Consider the following 21758-nt stretch of genomic DNA (forward strand, 5'->3'; position numbering starts at 1 on the left):
ATATGGAGGTAGGTATTCCAGTGGCGGCGCCACGGGGGGCTTGGAAGCTGAGCCCCCAAATGAGTTAAGCCCCCCTCAGCCCCCCAATATTGTTACCTACATATATTCATAAAATATGGAAAACACAATCGTCGTTGTTGCTTTACAATTAACATCAAAGAGACATAGATCTGTAGAACTCAACGTCTTCATTAAGACGGAAGTATGTGTCATGTGTCCCATAGCAACGTACTGAATGCACTGAAACTCATGTGTTGTATTGCCGCTCCCTGTGTAATGCCATTCTATCTTGAGCTTTGATGAAGATAAGACAACCACATTGATTTCAAGTTACAATAGATCATAAGGGATTTTACTTTTATAAACCAAAGGTTTCACCCATTAATTTCGTTTATCTTTTATTGAAAAGTAAAACATAGCATGCATGTATAAGTGTATTGTGTATAGGTCAAAACTATAAAGCATTTAGCCGTGTTGTGTCCTTTGTGAGATCATTTTGCAAAGTGTATCAGCCATCCAAAATTGTGACTTACAATCCAATTAATGTTATACTTATGATTAGATAATAACCTTACATGTCAAGTGACCAGATAATATTTCTAAACAATTGTGGATTGAATTTTGAAATTGTCATTGGGCTATTTAGAAGTGCCTAATTTAATGTAATGCAGTAGTTACATTATTGTAACAGGTGCTTGTCACACTTATGATAATAAGAACAATATCACAGTCACAGTTTGGCCTGTATGAATAATGTGAACTTATGAAGAAACCAGCCTTTCTGTGAAGGTCAACTGCAATTTACACATTTTGTTTTGGTGCTACTATGACCATTCAATATCCAGACCGCGGGTTTGCTTTGTTTGAGCGCGCGATTCCCGTCTCGAACGCCTTAAGCGTATGATCACCGAGCCGCTGACCATGGTGTACGCTCTGCTTACGGCTAACGATCGGCTCAGCCCGATCGAGATTCAGATGTCAGCCGCACGCCACCCTCCCCCCGCTCATCCTATTAGCTGCCCACAGTTTTACAACATGCCCTATCAAAACTGTGCTTGTGTTCCCTAATTAGCCCTGTAATTTTACATTATCACTACCCTCTAATTAAGTACTTGTGCTATATGGTTAAAGAAAAACACTTTCTCTAACAGTATTTCACAGATATGTTCTGGATTTTCATGTGCTATTAATATAATTTGGTGATTTCAATGCCGCAGAGCAGTTGTTTGTAATGTTGAACTATGTTTAGTTGTTATTTGTTCCTTATTCATGAAATGACCCAATAGTATGTATGTTATATCGTTTTCCTTAGATTTCGATGTTTAAAATGAATATCATTTGTAAGCCCTAATGCCAATATAAGGAGAGAAATTCCCATTCGTTTCATATAAACTAACACAACTTGGAAGTAAGAAGTGGTACTAGCAGTCAGCCGGTTCGGGGGTCACTTTGATGTTCGCGCGCTCCATATAAAAGGGAGTTATGTTTGTTTACGGGGTTCTCGCTCACTCTGGTACTCGGCCTCACACTGGAACACACACTCAGTTTGGATTAATAAAAGGAAATCAAAATCAGCGACTCTTTTTCAAACAAGGACACCAACACACAAAACAAGAGTCAGACATCACCCACCAAAACATAAACTGGTCATACTACACATAGGGTTGATTATGCAACATTACCTGCTACCCAAGAAGAGGCAGCGAGTAGATGGTCCAACAAACACATGTGGTGCAAGTGAGGAGGACAGTGGTGATCGTGATGGTGAGACTGCATACACAACTAGTGTGGGACCCCAGCCGAAAGAGAGCACCACTCATACCCAGGGTGAAAAACTACTACCAGGACCCAAGGACCTGAGCCAGCTTCCAGATAGTGGTCCTACGTGTCCAGACTTGAAGAGATACCTGGCTACAGAATATAGCGGCCAGTCAAGGTCATTCAACAAGAATTGGCGTGATCAGCACTCGTGGTTGGAGTACTCTGTGACCCAAGATGCTGCATTCTGCTTCGCATGTCGTTTTTCAGTTACATACACTTCAGTAAAACTGGGAAGTCCTTCACCCATGAAGGCTTTCGGAACTGGAGTCCCATGATAACTCTGCAGGACACAAGTTTGCCATGCAAGCTTGGGCAGAGTTTAAATTGCAGAAAACAAAGGGCGCAAGGATCCAACATGCTCTCGATGCAAGCCATGCTAAAACTGTGGAGGAAAACCGACATGACATAAGAGCCATGATAGATGCACTGCTCTACACAGCCTGCCAGAATGAAGCCCAGAGAGATCACAGGGAAGGTAGTCGTCAGATAACAGGGGAAATTTCCTGAAACTTCTTGACATGATTTCCAGGTATGATGAAATCGTGAAGAAGAAGCTGACTGGTCCTGGCAATGCCAAGTACATGCACCATGATATCCAAAACGAACTGCTTGACATCATAGCTGGAATGATTAGGAATGATATCAGCAAAGAAGTCATGGAAGCTGAACATTTTGCTCTAATGGTGGATGAAATAAAGGAAGTGAGCAAACAAAAACAGCTATCCATTGTGGTAAGGTACCTCCACCAACAGAGCCTTCACAAGGAGTTCCTGGACTTCACAGTTGCTGAGGGTTTGGATGCAGATTCATTGCTCAAGAAAATCATGGAGACTCTGGCTAAATGTGGTATTGACCATGATGCCTGCATTGGCCAGTGCTATGACGGAGCTGCAGTCATGTCAGGGCACATCAGTGGCGTACAGTAGAAGCTCAGGAGAGGGTGTCTGAGACTGTGTATGTCCACTGCTATGCTCGCAGGCCCAACCTTGTGCTAATTGATTGTGTGCACAACGTCCAGGCTGCAGCAGAGTTCTTTGTGACAATTCAGAAGCTGTACAAATTCTTCTCTACATCGGTTGTGCATGAAGAATTTCTGAAGGTACAGAAGAAGCTTGAACCCGTGAACCAGCACATAGAGTTGAAGCGACTGTCAGACACAAGATGGGCCTACCAACATGCTGCTTGTCTGGCTGTGAAAAGAACCCTCCCTGCCATTGTGACAACCTTAAAGCGTCTTATGGAGGGGGACAATGTCCATAGAGCCATTGAATCAAAGGGCCTGTGCATCCCCTAGATCAGCAGTTCGTAACCAGTCTAGTGGCCATAAAAAAACTACTGCTGATGACAAAAAGCTATCAAACCACCTCCAGTCACCTGACCTGCAGCTGGCCTCTGCAGAGGACCTAGTACAATCTGTCATTTCTGGTCTCTCAGAAATGAGAACTGAAGCAGCATGGAAAAACTTGGAAGAGTCTGCTGAGGATATATAAGAAAGTGGGAATACGCACTGAGACGGTGCGTCAAGGTAGACAGCGATCTGCCCCCAGACACCTGGACGAATTCATAATCACATCTAGTACTGGCCAAAGAGATGAACCAACACCAGATGCCAGGAGACACACCTTCTATGCTATCATAGACAGGATGCTCAACGAGCTGAATAGAAGATTCTCCTCTGATGCCTGCAGTGTTCTGATGAGTGCAACTGCATTGAACCCCAAACACTCCACATTTCTGGACAAGCAAGCACACTTAGGAATGGCAGCAAACTATGGTGTGGCAGAGGATGACCTCGCAGTGGAGGCCCACCAGTTGAACCGGCTAATTGCCAGGAAGAAAGACAAGGGGCAGAAAGTATCCACACCATTGGAGCTTGCAACCATGCTGGAGCCATACAAGGATGCCTTTATGGATCTCTACAAACTTGTATACATTGCTGTGACCCTGCCTGTCACTTCAACTGCCGGTGAGAGAAGTTTCTCATGTCTGAAACTTCTCAAGACATACTTGCGCAACAGCAGTGGTAACAACCGCACCAGCAACCTTACTATCATATCAGTAAACTCCAGGAGGGCAAAACAACTCGATATTGGTACTGTTATAGACACATTTGCTGCCAATCACCAGAAGAGGCGCATTGTTTTGAAGTAATATTGACTATAAACACAACAGTGTTATGGTTTTGGGATAATACGTTTCTGCCATGAAAACAATGTCTTTATGTTATATTTCTTTTGATTTGTAGCTTTACTCTTAATGGTATATTAAATGTTCAATCTAAGCTAATCTTGATTTTCTTTATTATTATGTATTACCTTGGGTGGAATTTAGGTGAGCTTCCTCTTTTACATATACGCATATTTTCATAAACAGGTTATTTCTAATTTGTAATAATGAATTATTAATCAGAGTATGAGTTTCCAATGAAAACTGCATTGAAAACGCAGTTCCAAATAGCACACCTTTCTGAAATGTACCTTGGTATTTACGTTATTATAATTTACCATCTATACTTCATATTGATGGCATTTTGGGAAGCCCCTCCACAGTTTACCTCAGCCCCCCCCCAACGAAAATATCCTGGCGCCGCCACTGAGGTATTCCAACTCGAGTGTAAGATGTGCAGTTCTCAGGTAGAACAGCGACAAACTAGATAGATTTCTACGCCAAAATCAAGAGTTCCATTCCCCTCAGTGGACTCAATACAGGTAATCTATTCTCTAGATTTGCGATTAATATGCGTGACATGAAAAGTTATATAGAATATAGAGATAAACACGTTTGTATTAAAGTTGTTTATTGTATCACCATTTAACATCGTAAACATATACATATCTTAATCTAACATACAAAATGATCCCGCTTTCAAAAGAGTCATTACATTTTAAATAAAACGCATTTAACTTGGGTAAAAACATTGTTATTAAAACGAAAGTCGACCTTTTACTCTTCAGGTACAAACATGTGATCTAGACGACGTCTTAAAACTCTGGATTGGTTTGTTTATTTGTTTTGAATTTCGCGCAAAGCTACTCAAGGGCTATCTGTGCTAGCCGTTCCTAATTTAGCAGTGTAAGACTAGAGGGAAGGCAGCTAGTCATCACCACCCACTGTCAACTCTTGGGCTACTCTTTTACCAACAAACAGTAGGATTGACCTTCACATTATAACGCCCCAATGTCTGAAGGGACGAGCAGGTTTGGTGTGACGGGGATTCGAACCCGCGCCCCTAGGTTTACGAGTCGAGTGACTTAACCACCTGGCCATGCCGGGTTTAAAACTTTGGAAGCAGAGACACTCCAAAAATATTTACAGAATGTGTTCCACATGGTGTCCCTGTAACTTGAAACAAGTTGTTATTAAAAACAGAATTAACTGTACCTTCTCATGCTTTAACAGCGCCATAATCAGTCACGTATCTGACATCAAGAAAAGATGCGAGTTACCTATGGTTCCAAACTTTGGATACCCTGTACATGACTTGTATTACATGTAAATGTCTAATGACTGAATGAAAGGTAACTCAGTCGACACACCTTTTTCACTTCGCACTTATCAACAATTGAAGAACAAAGTTTGAAGTGTTTTTGGTGGAACATTTAATATTTTATCTACACAAAATAATTTTCATTATGCTTACAAATCGTTCTTTGTTTAGTTACCGTTATGTCTATTAGAAACAGGTTGACCTTAAAAAGCAGTTAACTGACTTTTAAGAAGGTCTCAATCTTTGTTCAAATAATTACAAAAGAAAGTTTAAAAAAGATTGTAAAATATCAAATATTAAAACTTTTTTAAGGTTGATGACATTTCTGCTTTTAATACTGAATTTTTCAACCTACAATATTCCGTTTCATACTATAGTGGCACAAAGCCGTTTGGTACAGTGGTGGAAACATTTCAGATTTGAAGAAAACTTCGATCCTGTACATATAATCACAGTAGTGTTTATTTTCTAGTTTGACTGTAGTCACTACCATAATCCTCTCTACATATCAGGCTTTCAATCCTGGCGGTTTATTTGGTTGTTTTTGAATTTCGCGCAAAGTTACACAATGGCTATCTGCGCTAACCGTCCCTAATTTAGCAGTGTATGACTGCAGGGAAGGTAGTCAATCATCACCACCCACCGCCAACTCTTGGGCTACTCTTTTACCAACGAATAGTTGTAGATAGAAGTTATTTTTATTAAGATATGACTACTTATGTAGTGATTTTTTATGGTTTTGTATATTTCCAAGTATTTTATTTTTGTATTTTTTGGCACAGCCATCCCTACATCATATTTAATGTTTGTATGTTTTATTTCTTGTTTACCCCTTTTAAACAATTTCACTGAAGTGAGTTGATAAGTTAATATCTATTATTTGTGTAATTTAATGGTATTATATACTGTTAATATTATATCAGCTTTGTGAGTTTTTTCATTGCACTTGTACAAAGACATCAGACATTAATACCATATCATACAGTTGTTTACAATATATTTTAAATCATCACTGGTCATAATCTTGACTTATTGGACCTTGCAGTAAAAAAAAAGAATATATTAAAATATATAGTTGTATCTTACCTATATTCATGTAAGCATTGTTTTTTATACCGCCATTCTTCCATTATTTTGCATACAAAATGTTTTATTACTTGTTTCGTGACTTTTGTATCGTAACGAAAAGTTAATGTATTCAATGAATGTGTGTGTGTACTAAAATTTAGTATTATGTGTATTTATTTATTCTTTACTTCTCCACTTCATACATAATATAGGAGTTGGCTCCCTAAAGACATCAATTGTACAGTGTACAAAACACTCATATTTTACACGTTTCAGTCACCTAATGTTTATCTATTCTTTGTTAGTAATTCCTGTTTTACAGGAAGAAACACCAGCGTGGGCTAGCGTGGGTAAAGAAAGGTAAATCCTTTCACTCTTTAATTATTTCACAGTTGTCCACTTTATCAAGACTGTTCACTGGTGTTGGGAGTCTTATAATGGTAATTAGGCGCTCAGATAAAGATAAAACTAAACTTCAGCAGTTACTTGTAAGAGCCATCGAATGACAGATAGAATGGGACGTAATTTTTTTTTGTCGACTTATCCTTACACACTAAGCACTACTGAACTTTAGTGATACCGGTATAATAATATACATGTTGAAGCTACCAGCTATTGTGTGTACTCTGTTCTTTCTTTGTTGTTAAGAGGTGGTTCATCGATAAGTCTGAGAGATTATATCGCTAAAAACTGAATTTCGATACTTCTGGTGGACAGAGCATAGTTAGTCGATTCTGTGCTTTTGCGCTTAGCAATGAACTGAATCTCAACCTTCCGACTTTTTAGTACAATACACTACCGGATCTTTCACTGGTTCAGCGCTAATTTTGAAGACATATTACAAAACCTGAGTTGGTTTCGATACTCATAGTTGGCACAGCATAGATAGCTCATTGATTAGTAGGCCCAGCATGGCCAGATGGTTAAGGCACTCAACTCCTAATCTGAGGGTCGCGAGTTCGAATCCCAGTCGCACCAGACATGCTCGTCATTTCAGCCGTAGGGGAGTTGTAATGTGACGTTCAATCCAACTATTCATTGATAAAAGAGTAGCCCAAGAGTTAGTGGTGGGTGGTGATGGCGAGCTGCCTTCCCTATAGTCTTACACTGCTAAATTAGGGACGACTAGGGCAGATGGCCGTCGTGTAGCTTTGCGCGAAATTCAAAACAAGCCAAACAAATCATTAAGTAGCCTTGCACTTCGGAACAAACAACCCCCTACCGGTAAGATACACATATTCCATTATATTAATTACTTTTATGTCCTTCTCTCTTGTTGCAACACTCTTTACAAGCAACTGATGAATGAAACAAATTGGGCGAAATTTTTAGTTTTCTATGTAAAATACATACAAGACGTTAGCGATAATTAATGAAATTAACTGAATACATCAATGAATAATTCCATTTATAAATATATATATAAAGATTGAGGTACTGGGCGATGTCACGTCTTATTGCCTAAACTTTTTCGTATCACAAGGTAAAATCGCCATTCACTACTTCCATTCCATGTGACTATTTTCATAAACGTGTATGATTCCATGATAGAAACAGCAAATACTCTTAGAGTTTTTATCACCCGTTAAAACGAAATAATTGGTGGTCATCCTGCCACTTGTCTCAGGTAAAACCTGTCTGGCCTGATGCTTATGGTTCTCGATTCGCAACCTGCAGATCACGGATTTCAATCAAATTACTAAACATATTCGCCCTTTCAGCCATGAGAGCGTTATACTATGACGGTCAATCCTACATTTCGTTGGTAAAGGAGTAGTCCAAGTAGGCGGTGAGTGGTATTGACTAACTGCCTTCCATCTAGTCTGTCACTTCAGAACTGGGGACGACTAGTACAAAACAGCCCCCGAGTAGCTTTGGTCATAATTCCCCACACAAGCAAACGGAAAAAACCATAAGCTGTTTCATTCTGTTAACAGTTTTCATGCCAGTTACTGCAGAAAGAGTCCATTTGGAACGTCTCTAAACAGGTGTGATCATTACATCTACAAAGAGGAGGTTTATATTCACATACAAGCAGAGACGTCACGAGATATGTACAAGATTCGGGGCTGGGGTCCGCAGAAGGTTTTAACGACATTGATCATGGTTTTTCTATTCTGATTTTTCAAGGCCCGGCTTAAGGCGTTCGACTCGTAATCTGAGGGTCGTGGGTTCGAATCCCGGTCGCACCAAACATTCTCGCCCTTTCAGCCATGGAGACGTTACAATGTACGGTCAATCCCACTATTCATTGGCGGTGGGTGGTGATGACTAGCTGCCTTCCCTTTAGTCTTACACTGCTAAATTAGGGACGGCTAGCGCAGATAGCCCTCGAGTACCTTTGTGCGAAATTCAAAAAACAAACTGATTTTCAAGACAACAACTAGGGATTCGAGGCTCTGTCAGAAAATGCTCAGACACGCCTTACCATATAAAAACATTCAGTTTTTCCATTGAAGAATTTTATTTACACTATATTGGTTTTCTGCCCATAACAAGTGTTTTGTCTTCTTTCTTTTTTTTCCTTTTTTTTCTTACAATTTGCAGTTGTTTCCAGTTTAAAACTAGTGGAACTACACGTTCCTGCTGGTGTTGCATGTGGTGCCCCCGTATGGTTGTATTGTGGTTATGACTTAGAAGGTGACGACTTGTATTCGGTAAAATGGTACAAAGACCATGTCGAGTTTTACCGCTTTCTTCCAAGTGACTATCCTCCTGGCCAGAAGTACGACTTGCAAGGAGTTTATATGGATGTAAGTGTGTACAACGTTCCGTATCACGCTTCCACAATGTTTGTTTACTTAATATATTGATATTTTAAGATTTGATCAAATTTAAGGGAAACGTGGCTCTAAAAATCGTGCTCATTGACTATGTAAACATATCATGTTTATCTCATTAGTAAGGGCAGCTTAAGCACTTGAAATGGGACAAATTTTGTCGGGGAAGCCTTTGGAACTGAGCTTTATAAATAATTACAATTCTATGCCTGTAATCTTACCGCTGTCCCACCAAAGGGGATGGATAAAAAAGTCTTGAGCATTTATCTATCTCATGATAAGTTGACAAACAAATTTATGAGTACAAAGAAGTGATATATTTTGAGGGAACATACTACATGTTTCGACTGATCATTGGTTTGTCTTGTTCTAAAGAATGTATATTATCATTATCATACTATAATTAACTCTTCCTTGTATGATACTGGAAAATCTTTTTTGTTACGCAATGTGTAACCCCCAACTTCGCGAGCTTTTTATCCTGTGTGCATGTAGATTTACAATATGGGTCCGATTTTCCCGTTTCGTTTCTGTTTCCTGTCACGGAGAACTTTATTTTTCTCCATTTTCAAGATGTATATGTGACGTCATGAATACGTCACACGCAGATCTAATGTACAGTAATCGATTAGTCTTGATAAAGTACGCACTGTCTAACACGCATGAATTGTATATATTTTTGTCTAGAAATCATTTGCCCCCGGTCGCTCAGCGGTATGTCTGCGGACTTACAACGCTATAAACTGGGTTTCGATACCTTTTGTGGGCAGAGCACAGATATCCCATTGTGTAGCTTTGTTCTTAATTCAAAACAACAAGAGTTCTAAAAATTATTTTGTTCTAAGTCACGAGCAGAAAATGCCAAAGAGCACTGTGGAGCTGCCTAAACATTGTTCGAGTACTTACATGTAAATCGTAATGGTTTTTCGTTGTACTTGCATCTTAGTGGTCCGCGGCAGCTTAGGTAGGCGGAAATGTGATTCCTAGTATCGTAGAGGTTGAGAAACATTGCTCTAGAGACTAAAAAGACAGATACAGATGTCGCCATAACGTATCTGTAGAAACTGGACATTTGTTGAAGAAGTTATACCTAAAAAATGTACTACTGTGGGTCTAGTGTAATCTGATGTGAAATAACAGCAAGGGTGCCCAAGTTACTAATAAATACATTCTAATCATTCTGAGTTTTTGCTTTGTAACTTTCCATACACCTGGTTAGTGCGGTATTTAAAATTAGCTACAGTAATTAATGAGTTAATTTTTAGTTGTGATCTGATTTGATCAGAAATTGCCGAAAATAGCATTGAATACAAATGTATTTTGAAATCAGTACTATGAAGTTGGTTCTGGCTTATTTATAAAGTTTATCTTTGAGCCAAAACTCTAACAAATTTTATATTCTGTGTGTCAATCTACACCGGCACGTAATCTTTCAGCTGCAGAGATCCAATCAAACCCACGTCTTCCTCACTCAAACAGACCTAAAAACGGAAGGCCTATATGAATGTGAAGTTTCAACAGAAGCGCCCTCTTATAGTACAGTACAAGCCGATAAAATATTAAAAATATACGGTGAGTTGTTTTGATACTTCAAAATAAATTAATAGTCGATGAAGTGAATCGAACTAACTCTTTCGTTAAATTATGGAGATTTGAATATATTTACATAATATCCAAGCTCGTAAGCCGAATGTCTGACTGGAAGATCACTTTTGTTTTTCTTTCAATGCGTGTAAAGTAAACACACAAGGTCTTTGACAATAAAGTTGGATAAAATAGCCGAATTCGATAAGAATTATTTAAGTGATGTAAAGCTTTAAGTTTCTCGATTTTCACGAGATTTGCTGTTTTGATGTATTTTCCACAAACTCAAATAAAATCAGTTCAATGGTGTAGTGTGGATACATTTTATTTGTTTAATCTTAACGAATTTGGGAACAAATTAAATATATCAGTTGTCTGAAGAAACAAAACCTTTTAGGCTAGAAGCAACAAAGCAGTTATTGTTACTTTAAATCATCTAATCAATCGATTTCACTGACTATTTTTTTTTTTTGTTATTGTGCTAGTTTTGCCACAAGAGCCGCCGGAAATCGAGGGTCATAAATCAAGCTATCAGATTGGGGAAGAGGTGAACATTACTTGTCGTTCGAAACCATCGAAACCTGTCGCAAACCTAACCTGGCACATCAAAGGCAAAGAGGTGAAGGAATAGTGCTTCCTAGTGACGTATGTAGTTCTTTTAATTACCATTGTTACTAACTCTGATGAAATGTAGAGGGAATTTTATAACAGCTCCCTTAGCAGAATCCATCATCACACCCTTTTGAAATTTGTTTGGATTTCGTGTAAAGCTACAAGAGGGCTGTCTGAACTAGCCGTTCTAAATTTAGTGATGAAAGACTAGAAGGAAGGTAAGTAGTCATCACCACCCACTTCCAACTCTTGGTCTACTCTTTTACCAACGAAGAGTGAAAGTGATTGTCCCATTATAACGTCAACATGGTTAAAAAGGCGAGCATACTTGGTGGAACGGAGATTCGAGCCCTCGACTTTCAGATTACGAGCCAAGCACCATTACCATCTGGCCACGCCCCTTTGAAACGCTTGGAGATATTTTCTCTTTTTTTGATTTCCTACACATCAAAGGCAAAACAGTGAAGCAATAAAAATATTAATGTGTGAAGTTAAATATGCAGTTTGTTTGTTTTTAAAAATCGCCCAAAGCTACTCGAGAGCAATCTGCGCTAGCCGTCCATAATTTAACAGTGTAAGACTAGAGGGAAGGCAGCTAGTCATCACCACCCACCGCCAGCTCTTGGGCTACTCTTTTACCAACGAATAATGGGATTGACCGTCATATTATAATGCCCCCACAGCTAAAAGGGCGAGTATGTTTTGTGCGACGGGGATTCAAACCCGAAACTCTCGGATTACGAGTCAAACGCCTTAACCCACCTGGCCATGCCGGGCCTAGTTTGGTTCGTAATACCAGTTCGTGGTCGGAACACGGATATCCCATCATGTAACTTTGAGATTAATTTTAAAATAACAGCAATATATACATATATAAAGAGTTAACCGACTGCTTTTCTGGTTTGTGATTAACTGGATGAATCATTTTCAAAGAAATTCACCATAATAGCTTTGGTGAACCCCTCAAGGTAGAATTGTTGAATAACGGACGAACCTTGATCAGGATCTAGAAAGATCATGTGTTATGTTGATTCCTTCCTCTGTCTGCCACTGATATTGCTGTGATCCCTTTAAGTCGGTACAGTTAAATTAAGATAACTGTTAAATGCTAAACTTGTTATGAATAATGGTTCTCTACTTAGGTAAGTCACTGCTTTAATCACATCAGGGCCATGTCAATCTATGTTAAACGTCGAGCATTTGCACTGGCACACACTTTGCTTCATATTTTAGAGGATAGGACAGCCAAGATAAACCAAAAGGTTCCATGTTGTACCAAAAAATTATTTTATGATGTACTTCACAAGCAGTCCCATGTATCCCAATGCTAGTTCATTTAGTAATATATTTAACATAAGTACCCTAGTAATACACATTGAACACACAGCACAGATGATATAATCAAATAAGTCTAGCAGTAGGTGGCTGATGGTTATACTTACAGTACCTATTAATAGGGGAGAAGAACTTATGTTTAGTTACACAATGTATGATATAACTATCTACTAAACGTGCTAGTTCATTTTTGTTTATCTCGAAGTATGGAGACCAGTCTATTGAGCCTGTTGTAGAGTGACTGTATACTCACATAACTGTATAGGAAACTGAACTTATTGTGCGTGGAACATTATATGTTGTGGTAAGGACCGAGTTTTGTGTAGTTTATAGTTTTTGGTTATTTATACCTGGTGCAACGTTAATCCAAGCCAAACAAGCATATCCTACCACCCTCTGTAGGTTTTTAACACGTTTCTCGACGATGTACCTGAGATATTTCCAGTTAGACTTCTGACAAAGTTTACCCACGTCCATATTTTGCTTTTGCATTTGTTTACATGTGTTTTACAGTTTAGTTTCGAGTAGTAAGTAAGGCCTAGCAATTTTACTCATGTAGTAGTTTGGAGAAGGGCTACATCTAGTAAATGTCAGGTTTGTTTATACCAGATTTATTGGGTTTTGAGAACATGAGGACGTGTTTCGGATATATTGTTTTTTATTATTTCATTTTAGGATTTTGGGTTTTTATACTAGCTTTGTTGAGTTTTGAGAACATGAGAACCTGTGTTTTGGGTACATTGATTTTTTTATTATTTTATGTTAGCTCTGTTATTAATCATGGGCTGTAAATGTGTGGCTGCTTTTGTGGAAGCTTAGGAAGTCTTCGAAATTGCTACGTCGTCCGCGAATTATGAAACAGAAATTTGTGTCAGTTAGTGACATTTCGCTTACGTACATCATGAAAAGTGTGAGGCTAAGAACAGTTCGAGTCTGGTATCTATTTTAATTTTATCACCTTAATACTGTAAATTAGGCCTCAACTGATTAGGCAATTAGTGATAAAGCACATGAAGCAGGCGTTGGACAGAAGTGACGTTTAATGCCACGCGTAGCATGGGTGACTTTGCATTTGTTGAACAGTTTATGTTTATATAACTCTATATATTGAAAGGGAGCTTCCCCATTTATAACATTGTTTTTAGGTTTCGATACTATTGTTAGTTTGTTTGCTTTTTGGAATTTCGCGCAAAGTTACACGAGTGCCATCTGCGCTAGTCGTCCCTAATTTAGCAGTATAAGACTAGAGGGAAGGCAGCTAGTCATCACCACCCACCATCAATTCTTGGGCTGCTCTTTTACCAACGCATAAGAGGATTGACTGTAACTTTATAACGCCCCACGACTGAAATGGCGATCATGTTTGGTGTAACGAGGATTCGAACCCTCAACTCTCAAAGTACGAATCGAGCCTTAACCATCTGGCTATGTCAGGCCTTTTTTGTTAGTTTATAATAGTTTTAAAGAAGTACTTTGAAAACATTGTATATACATTTGTGTAAGTATAAAGTAAAAATGGTTAATTATACTTCATTAAAGGATTTGCTTGTTATTAAATACGAAGCCATACAATGGACTGTTTCAAACGTTCTCAAAATTGCTGATGAGTTTTATGTTTGTTTGTTTTGAATTTCGCGCAAAGCTACACGAGGGTTATCTGTGCTAGTTGTCCCTAATTTAACAATGTAAGATTAGAGAGAATGCAGCTAGTCATCACCACCCACCTCCAACTCTTGGACTACTCTTTTACCAACAAATAGTGGGATTGACCGTCACATTATAACGCTCCCATGGCCGAAAGGGCGAGCATGTTTTGTGTGACAGGGATTCGAACCCACCACCCTCGGATTACGAGTCGAGTTCCTTAACCATCTGGCCATCGCGGGCCGATTGAGCAAATGTAAGTCATAGCACCATGGGGCATGTTTAGCATTTACGTATTTGATACCCAGCTAATCAGTAATCATATACTTTCACGACTAAGACGCAAGTCAGGAGCTTGTAATATCACAGCCCTTTCAAGTACTGTATTTGAATAGAGATATTATAAAAACGAAACGATATATGAATAACAAAAACCTCAAAATTCGAAGAGGTAAGTATTTTTATATATTTCACGAAAGTGAAAACAACAGCACATTAAAGTGTTTAGAAATCTCAAACCATGATAAATCCATGGTAAGGCCTTCATCCACAAATTGGAACTATAGTTACGAAAGAGAACCTTAGAACTAAGAAAAAACACCATTGATGAGCTAGGCCTATCTCCTGATGTCGTTAGTAATATGATAAAAAAGGGCTTGAACCTGTTAACAAATGAGGTTAAAATATCTAATGAAATTGACAGTTTTTTCATAGTGAGGATGCGTAAAATAAAACAGGAGGAACGTCTAAAGAACTAAAATCACGGACTTTGGTCTGCTTAAACATAGGCTTGGAAGCTGACTTCTACGTATAATAGATGATCTGTAGATAATTTGTCAATATATGTGTGGCCTAAAACTGTCCTCACCATCCTGTGGTCTAGTAAATGTATAATCATTGCCATTAGAATCAGTGGAAAAGTAATCCCAAGCGAAGTACAATCCATGGAATATCCTTCTTTGGAATCATTGACGTGGATAATGCGGATATAGTTTAAAACAGTAATCTATATTAATAATTATATATTTCCTTATATCGATTTATTCATTCGGCTGATCAATGATGTATTTTATATTCTTTTCAGGTAAAACCGTCTGACGTAACGATGTACGATAATATTGAACATTTGAATGGGTTGAAAACAGCAACCGTAGGCCTCACGTTCATTGCCACCAACAGCTATTTCAGCTATGGCGTCATGCACATACGTTGTACAGCTTCTGTAACACAGAAATATTCCACTCATAGCAAAGAGCTTATCATCGGAGAGAGTGTTAAAACAGACGACCTGCATTGTAAGTTTGTTTCTATTTTCGTATTTGTTAGTTTAAGTCGAAACTTTTTGCGTGTCACACACCACGAAATGTTCAAGAATATATTTATGTATCGGTAGCCATAGCAACTGTCAGAATTGGATGAGTGACCACCTTAAGACTAAAGAAAAGGTTTATTGAACTATGTTTTTAGATATTACCGAAATTCAAACCATAACAAACGTACACCCGAGGATTAATACATATATATATATATGGAATATAGGGCCTGTCAGAAAAGCAAAGGTTTAAACAAAGTCAAAAGAATATCAAACTAAATGTGATATTCAATTCAGTGAGACATATAATAAGTGTATTTCTAAGCAACAGTCCTGTTGTTTGAGTTCCATGACGAAAATAAGTATACCTGTTTCAGTCATGGACTGCTTCTACGTAACAAATAAAATAATTTTCTGTTAGTTTGGTTTGTTTTCAATTTCGCGCAAATCTACACGAGAGCCATTTGCGCTAGCCGTCCCTAATTTTGCAACATACGATTAGAGAGAAGACAGCTAGTCATCAGCACTCACCGCCAACTGTTGGGCTACACTTTTACCAACGAATAGTGGGATTGACCGTAACATTATAACGCCCCCACGGCTAAAAGGACGAGCATGTTTTGTGTAACGGAGATTCAAACCCGCAACCCTCGGATTACGAGTTCGAATACATTAAAACAAACAATCAAATGCCCTTTAGTTTCTAATCTTTTCCTCCATCCCTGCAGTCAAATCATTTTATAATAAAATTTTTTGTTACTTGTTTCTGCACTCTTTTTATAATTCGAAGTCTTATCTTCCAGTAGGGCTGTAACCTCTAAGTGGAAAGTACCATATCACCAACTTATTTAGTTCTATTTTATAGGAAACTACAACATAAGCTATAGACGTTACTTCTTGAAGTAAGATAAGTCATGACCAGGGCAATGCGCGGCGCAGTAAGGGGTTTACGGTAGATAACCTATTTCCATATAACACAAGTAATAATCTACTGATCAAAGACAGTGGTTAGCACTTTGGGCTTTAACGTAACTAGTGTTTAGCAGTTGCTGCTCTAACTCTGGATAGGCACACCCTATGGATTATTGAAGTGTTTTGGTGTGCAGGTTGGAATTAGACACACTGTGGTTTGCGAGTTCCATCCGACGGATAACAGGCCTAGCATGGCCAGGTAGTTTATGCACTCAACTCGCAATCTAAGGGTCACGGATTCGAATCTCCATTACATCAAACATGCTCGCCTTTTCAGCTATGGGGGTGTAATAGTGTGACGGTCAATCTCACTATTCGTTGGTAAAAGAGAAGCACAAGAGTTGGCGGTGGGTAGTGATATCTTCCCTCTAGTCTTATACTGCTATATTAGGAACGGTTAGCGCAGTAGTCCTCGTGTAGCTTTGCGCGAAATTCAAAAACAAAACAAACTGACGGAGAAACAGAAAACAGATGTTTTTACGTCCAGTTTTCTACACTTCAAGGAAGGTGAGCCAAACTTCATAAGCAAATTTGAAGTTGATTAGTGGAGGGATTTTTGTCTCTATTCTTTTGGCTGGATTTCGCCCGACGTTTCGTTGTATGCATTATTACACGCAAGGTAAAGGCCAACATTTTTAACCAGACCCATCCCTAAATAGGGATTACTACCACACTTTTCTGATGATTAGAAGAAAAAAAACTTTGATTTTTCTTTCCTTGTCTCCAAATAACAGGATATTCTTTAACACATTCTTGTGACATTTTTAAACAAAACAAAACTTTGTTTTCTTCAACTTCAAAGAGTAAACTATTCTTAATGTCTTTTGTTTTTCGTTTGTTGTCAGAACAGTTTGTCTTCCTTTCTTTTTCAGCCTCGAACGTTATAATTCAAGACACTACTCCACACGTAACAGGTGATAAAAGAAAATACGTTGTAGGAGACCTCGTACATTTGAACTGTTCCTCCTCTAGGTTCACGAGGTCTCTTGAGCTCTCGTGGTCAATCAACGGAAAACAGGTTAATATGGGTTTATTTTTATACTTGAGTTTCCTTCTACGTATTTCAAAAAAATAATAATAATTAACTAAGTTTTGTTTCTAAAATGTTTCATAGGCCAGGTGATTAGGGCGCTCGATTGTCAACCAACGATTCGCGAGTTCAAATCATCGTCCCACCAAACATGTTCGCCCTTTCAGCCGTGGAGGCGTTATCATGTACGTTCAATCACATTATTTGTTCGTAAAAGAATAGTCCAAGAGTTGGCGTTAGGTAGTGATGGCTAGCTGCCTTCCCTCTAGTCTTACGCTGCTAACTTAGGAACGGCTAGCGCAGATAGCCCTCGTGTAGCTTTGCGCGAAATTCAAATCAGATAAACTTGATCAAGATAGAATGTTGATTACTTGTAACAATATAATGTCCTCACAGCTGTAAGGGTAAACATGTTCGGTAACGGGATAGCTCTCGTGTATCTTTGTTAAATTTGAGATGACTATCATTGATAGTCTTGTTATAGCTTTGAGCGAAATTCAAATTAAACAAACTCTGATGGGGTTTTTTTCAGATCTTATAAATAGTTTTTGTACAACAATAAGTCGGATGATACAAAAACTAAACTTGGCGATCGGAGGAAACATCCAATGAAAGGGATAGAGAGAAAAAAAAACTCTTTTGAAAGATTATATTTTTGTAAAATTTCTAATTTGTAAAACTAGAGGGAAGGCAGCTACTTATCACCACTCACAGCCAACTCTTAGGCTACTCTTTTACCAACGAATAGTGGGATTGACCGATACATTATAACGCTCCCACGCCTAAAAGGGCGAGCATGTTTGGTGTAATTGGGAATTCGAACCTGCGACCCAAAGATTAAGAGTCGAGTACCTTGACCACATGGCCATGCCGAGCCTTTGAAAAAGTTAAGTTAGGAACAACATAATAGACCTGCATGAGCCAAATGATCTGTGCAGTAAAAAAATATTTAGGACTATAGCAATTAAGCACATAACAAACTACAACTAAACTCAGACTGATCATGACGTTAACTTTCTTTCATACCAAAATTCATGACTACAATACAGTTTTGGACGAAATTAATATTTATATCACTTGACTATTCACGAAACTATATTCTGTGAAAATCCGGGTTTTATTCCCATCCCAGGAACTGGAATAGAGTAGAAAATAAAAGTAATTAATCTGTTACAATTACATTAAGTCATTTATTGCATAAAATAACATGGAAACATCACATATCATCATTTAAGACAATGTTGTCCTAAACATTTAGACCTTCTCCTTTCTAAAAGTGCTTTCTGTTTCGCCCCCATGCCCCGCTGCACTTCGTATGAAAATAAAATCAGTCTTTAAATGGTACACAACATGACACAAACACTTCATTAATTAATTGTGAACAATGGGCTTGTGCCCGGATGAGCTCTCTCTATATAAAATAGTTTTTAAGCACTTCTTTATCTAAAAATGTTCACTGTCATATATAATCGATATTCTCCAATAGCCGTTTGGAGTGAAAAGGGGGGCCCCACAGTTTGCAGACCATGTATCTAAAATATTTCTTTGCGACTAACAGGGAACTGGGGGGTACGTGTTACCAAAAAGGTTATTATAACCCAGGATAGCGTTTGTTTGTTGTTTTTCCCTTTTTACTGCAGGCCAACACTTCGTATCTTGTCAAATATCCTGCTCTCCATCAAGAAAATGGAATTATTTTTTCTCACCTCGGTCTAAGATTCATAATTACACAAAAGCAGCTCCATGGAGATGGCCTCAAAATTAAGTGTACGTCAACCGTTGCCAAGGTGATTGACACGAAAAGCAATGAAGTATTCATTGGAGGCTTCCAACAAACGTCTGGTCTTCACGTTTTGGGAAATTTGGAAGCAGGTATTTTACTTTCTAATGTTATAATGAAAGTAAAGTGTGTGTGTGTGTATTTTCATAAGAGGTTGTTTTACTGTTAACATAGCAAATCTAAGAAGAATATATGGCACGAGAAAAAATTACAGAAGAGAATCAAAGCTCAAGCAACGCGCCCCTGATATTGCTGAGGGCTCAATTCCCCTGACACATTATATGGAATAATTTGAAAAGGTTGAAACTTTGCTCTGTACTTTATTTTAGTTAAAGTTTTATACCCACACCAGCAGTCTAGAAAATACATTTTTACTTCATGTGGATTTTTTGTCATTTTGAATTATATAATCTTGTCAAAATTGCGTTCGTTTTCTCCACTAACACTACACTCGTGTCTGGCCGAGAAGAAGGGTCAGCTATTCGAAAGCGATCGAGTTTTGGGCCTCGTCTGAAAACATTACAATGTTTGTATATGATTCTATGTGCTTACTTCATAACCAGAATTTATAGCGCGGAAAAAAACGTTACCACGTGTGTTATATCAACCCCTAGTAGATTCAGATTGACACTGCTAAAGGCCCGGCTTAGCCAAGTGTGTTAAGGCGTTCGACTCGTAATTAGAGGGTTGCGGGTTCGAATTCCGGTCACACCAAACATTCTCGCCCTTTCAGCCGTGGGGGCGTTATAATGTTACGGTCCATCAAACTATTCGTTGGTAAAAGAGTAGCCCAAGAGTTGGCGGTAGGTGGTGATGACTAGCTGCCTTCCCTCTAGTCTTACAGTACTAAATTGGGGACGGCTAGCGCAGATAGCCCTCGAGTAGCTTTGCGAAAAATTCAAAAAACAGAACAGACACTGCTAACTCTCTCGTTTTTCTATTTCGACTCGTTAATAATGATGGGGACCATCCGTGAAGAATTATTTATATTGTCAGAAAATATTCAGTTTTGCAGAGCTGTTTGGTTTAGTAAATAGTCTCGTTTTAATGGACTTCCTGAAAATTAATTAATTGAAATTATATAAAGTAGAACATGAAATGTTTAATTAATGACGCGATAGCTGTTTTTAATAACGACAAATATAATCTTGTACGTAGAAAGGTTACCAGAAAATCAACGACCGATTTCTTCTCATAAATTATAGATATCGTGATACACGTGTTGGACAGAGCACAGTTGATACACCCAAATTTTTAAAACCTTGTGTGGTTAACAAGAAAGTTTTAAGAAATACTTTAAAAAATGTTAATTATGAAATTATATAAATATAATAGTATTGTAACAGTACTTGAGTTGTACAAGGTAACTGATAAAGGGTGATATTCTCCAAACCTAGTATAACTCAATAACAAGTGATAAATCTTGACATTAGTCCATGAGTTGCTCACAGTCTGGGATTTATGGGGCCTGAAAAACCTAATTCAGGGGATAAGTTTAACTTATAACTTTAGTGACTTATCTCTCTTACTAAACAGCCGCCTTCTCACAATTGAGCTAGACAGTGAAACGCAACATAGTTGGGAGACATTGTGGGCTCGAACGCTCACTTTTGTTTTTTTAGTTGTTGTTGTTTTCGTGTAACAGAAGGACGTATCCCGACCTCACATCCAACTATACATCTTATAACTAATTACACTATAATTCGTAACCTGTTACTATTGTTTGCGTTAACCTTTCTGTTGCCTTTCTTTAGGCCTAATTTCCATAACTTACTTAACTATAAACATTAAAAGTTTCTAAGTGCTGTTTATATATTTTCATTCCTTCGGATTGATTCAACTTTCAAAGTGTAACAACGTGTACATCGTTCAAACTTTTTTCCGTGAATAAAGTGGTGAATTTAATACTATAATTCAATTTATTGATTTACTTTTTAGTGATCATTGAGGTCTTCAATATTTCTGAAATACAAACTTTTTTATTCTGAAATTTCAAAAATATTTTAAAAATAGGCGACATCTAGGACAAAAAATGACAAGTTTTTCAACAAGGCATATTTAGGCCCATCGCAACAGTAAACAACGTTTTAACTCAAAACAGATTAAATTTGAAAGAACTTCTAAATGCCCATCCAAAATTTACGAATACAAATTTTGAATTTATTCAAAAAATAAATATTTTTACTTACTCAAAAAACACCGCAAAACGACATACCAGACCTTTCGAATTACACTGATATTAAACCAGACAAACAAAAAACTCACAAGCTGACAAATATTATGTGATTTTAGACAATTAAATAATTATGCAACCTCGTTTACGTTTTTTTTAA

At 38.0% G+C, this 21758-nt stretch overlaps 1 protein-coding gene across 1 annotated transcript in view; it reads left to right on the top strand.

Annotated features, from left to right (window-relative positions):
• The window catches only part of LOC143253385 (uncharacterized), a 51860-nt gene that overhangs the window by 20953 nt on the left and 9149 nt on the right, over positions 1–21758 (top strand). The window contains exons 2-7 of the mRNA XM_076507175.1: positions 8924–9129; positions 10593–10728; positions 11226–11359; positions 15416–15626; positions 17488–17633; positions 19286–19517. Coding sequence (XP_076363290.1) covers positions 8924–9129; positions 10593–10728; positions 11226–11359; positions 15416–15626; positions 17488–17633; positions 19286–19517 — 1065 coding nt within the window. The remainder of the gene's footprint in view (positions 1–8923; positions 9130–10592; positions 10729–11225; positions 11360–15415; positions 15627–17487; positions 17634–19285; positions 19518–21758) is intronic.

The sequence above is a fragment of the Tachypleus tridentatus genome, chromosome 6 (assembly GCF_004210375.1).
Source record: "Tachypleus tridentatus isolate NWPU-2018 chromosome 6, ASM421037v1, whole genome shotgun sequence".
Taxonomy (NCBI): Eukaryota; Metazoa; Arthropoda; class Merostomata; order Xiphosura; family Limulidae; genus Tachypleus; species Tachypleus tridentatus.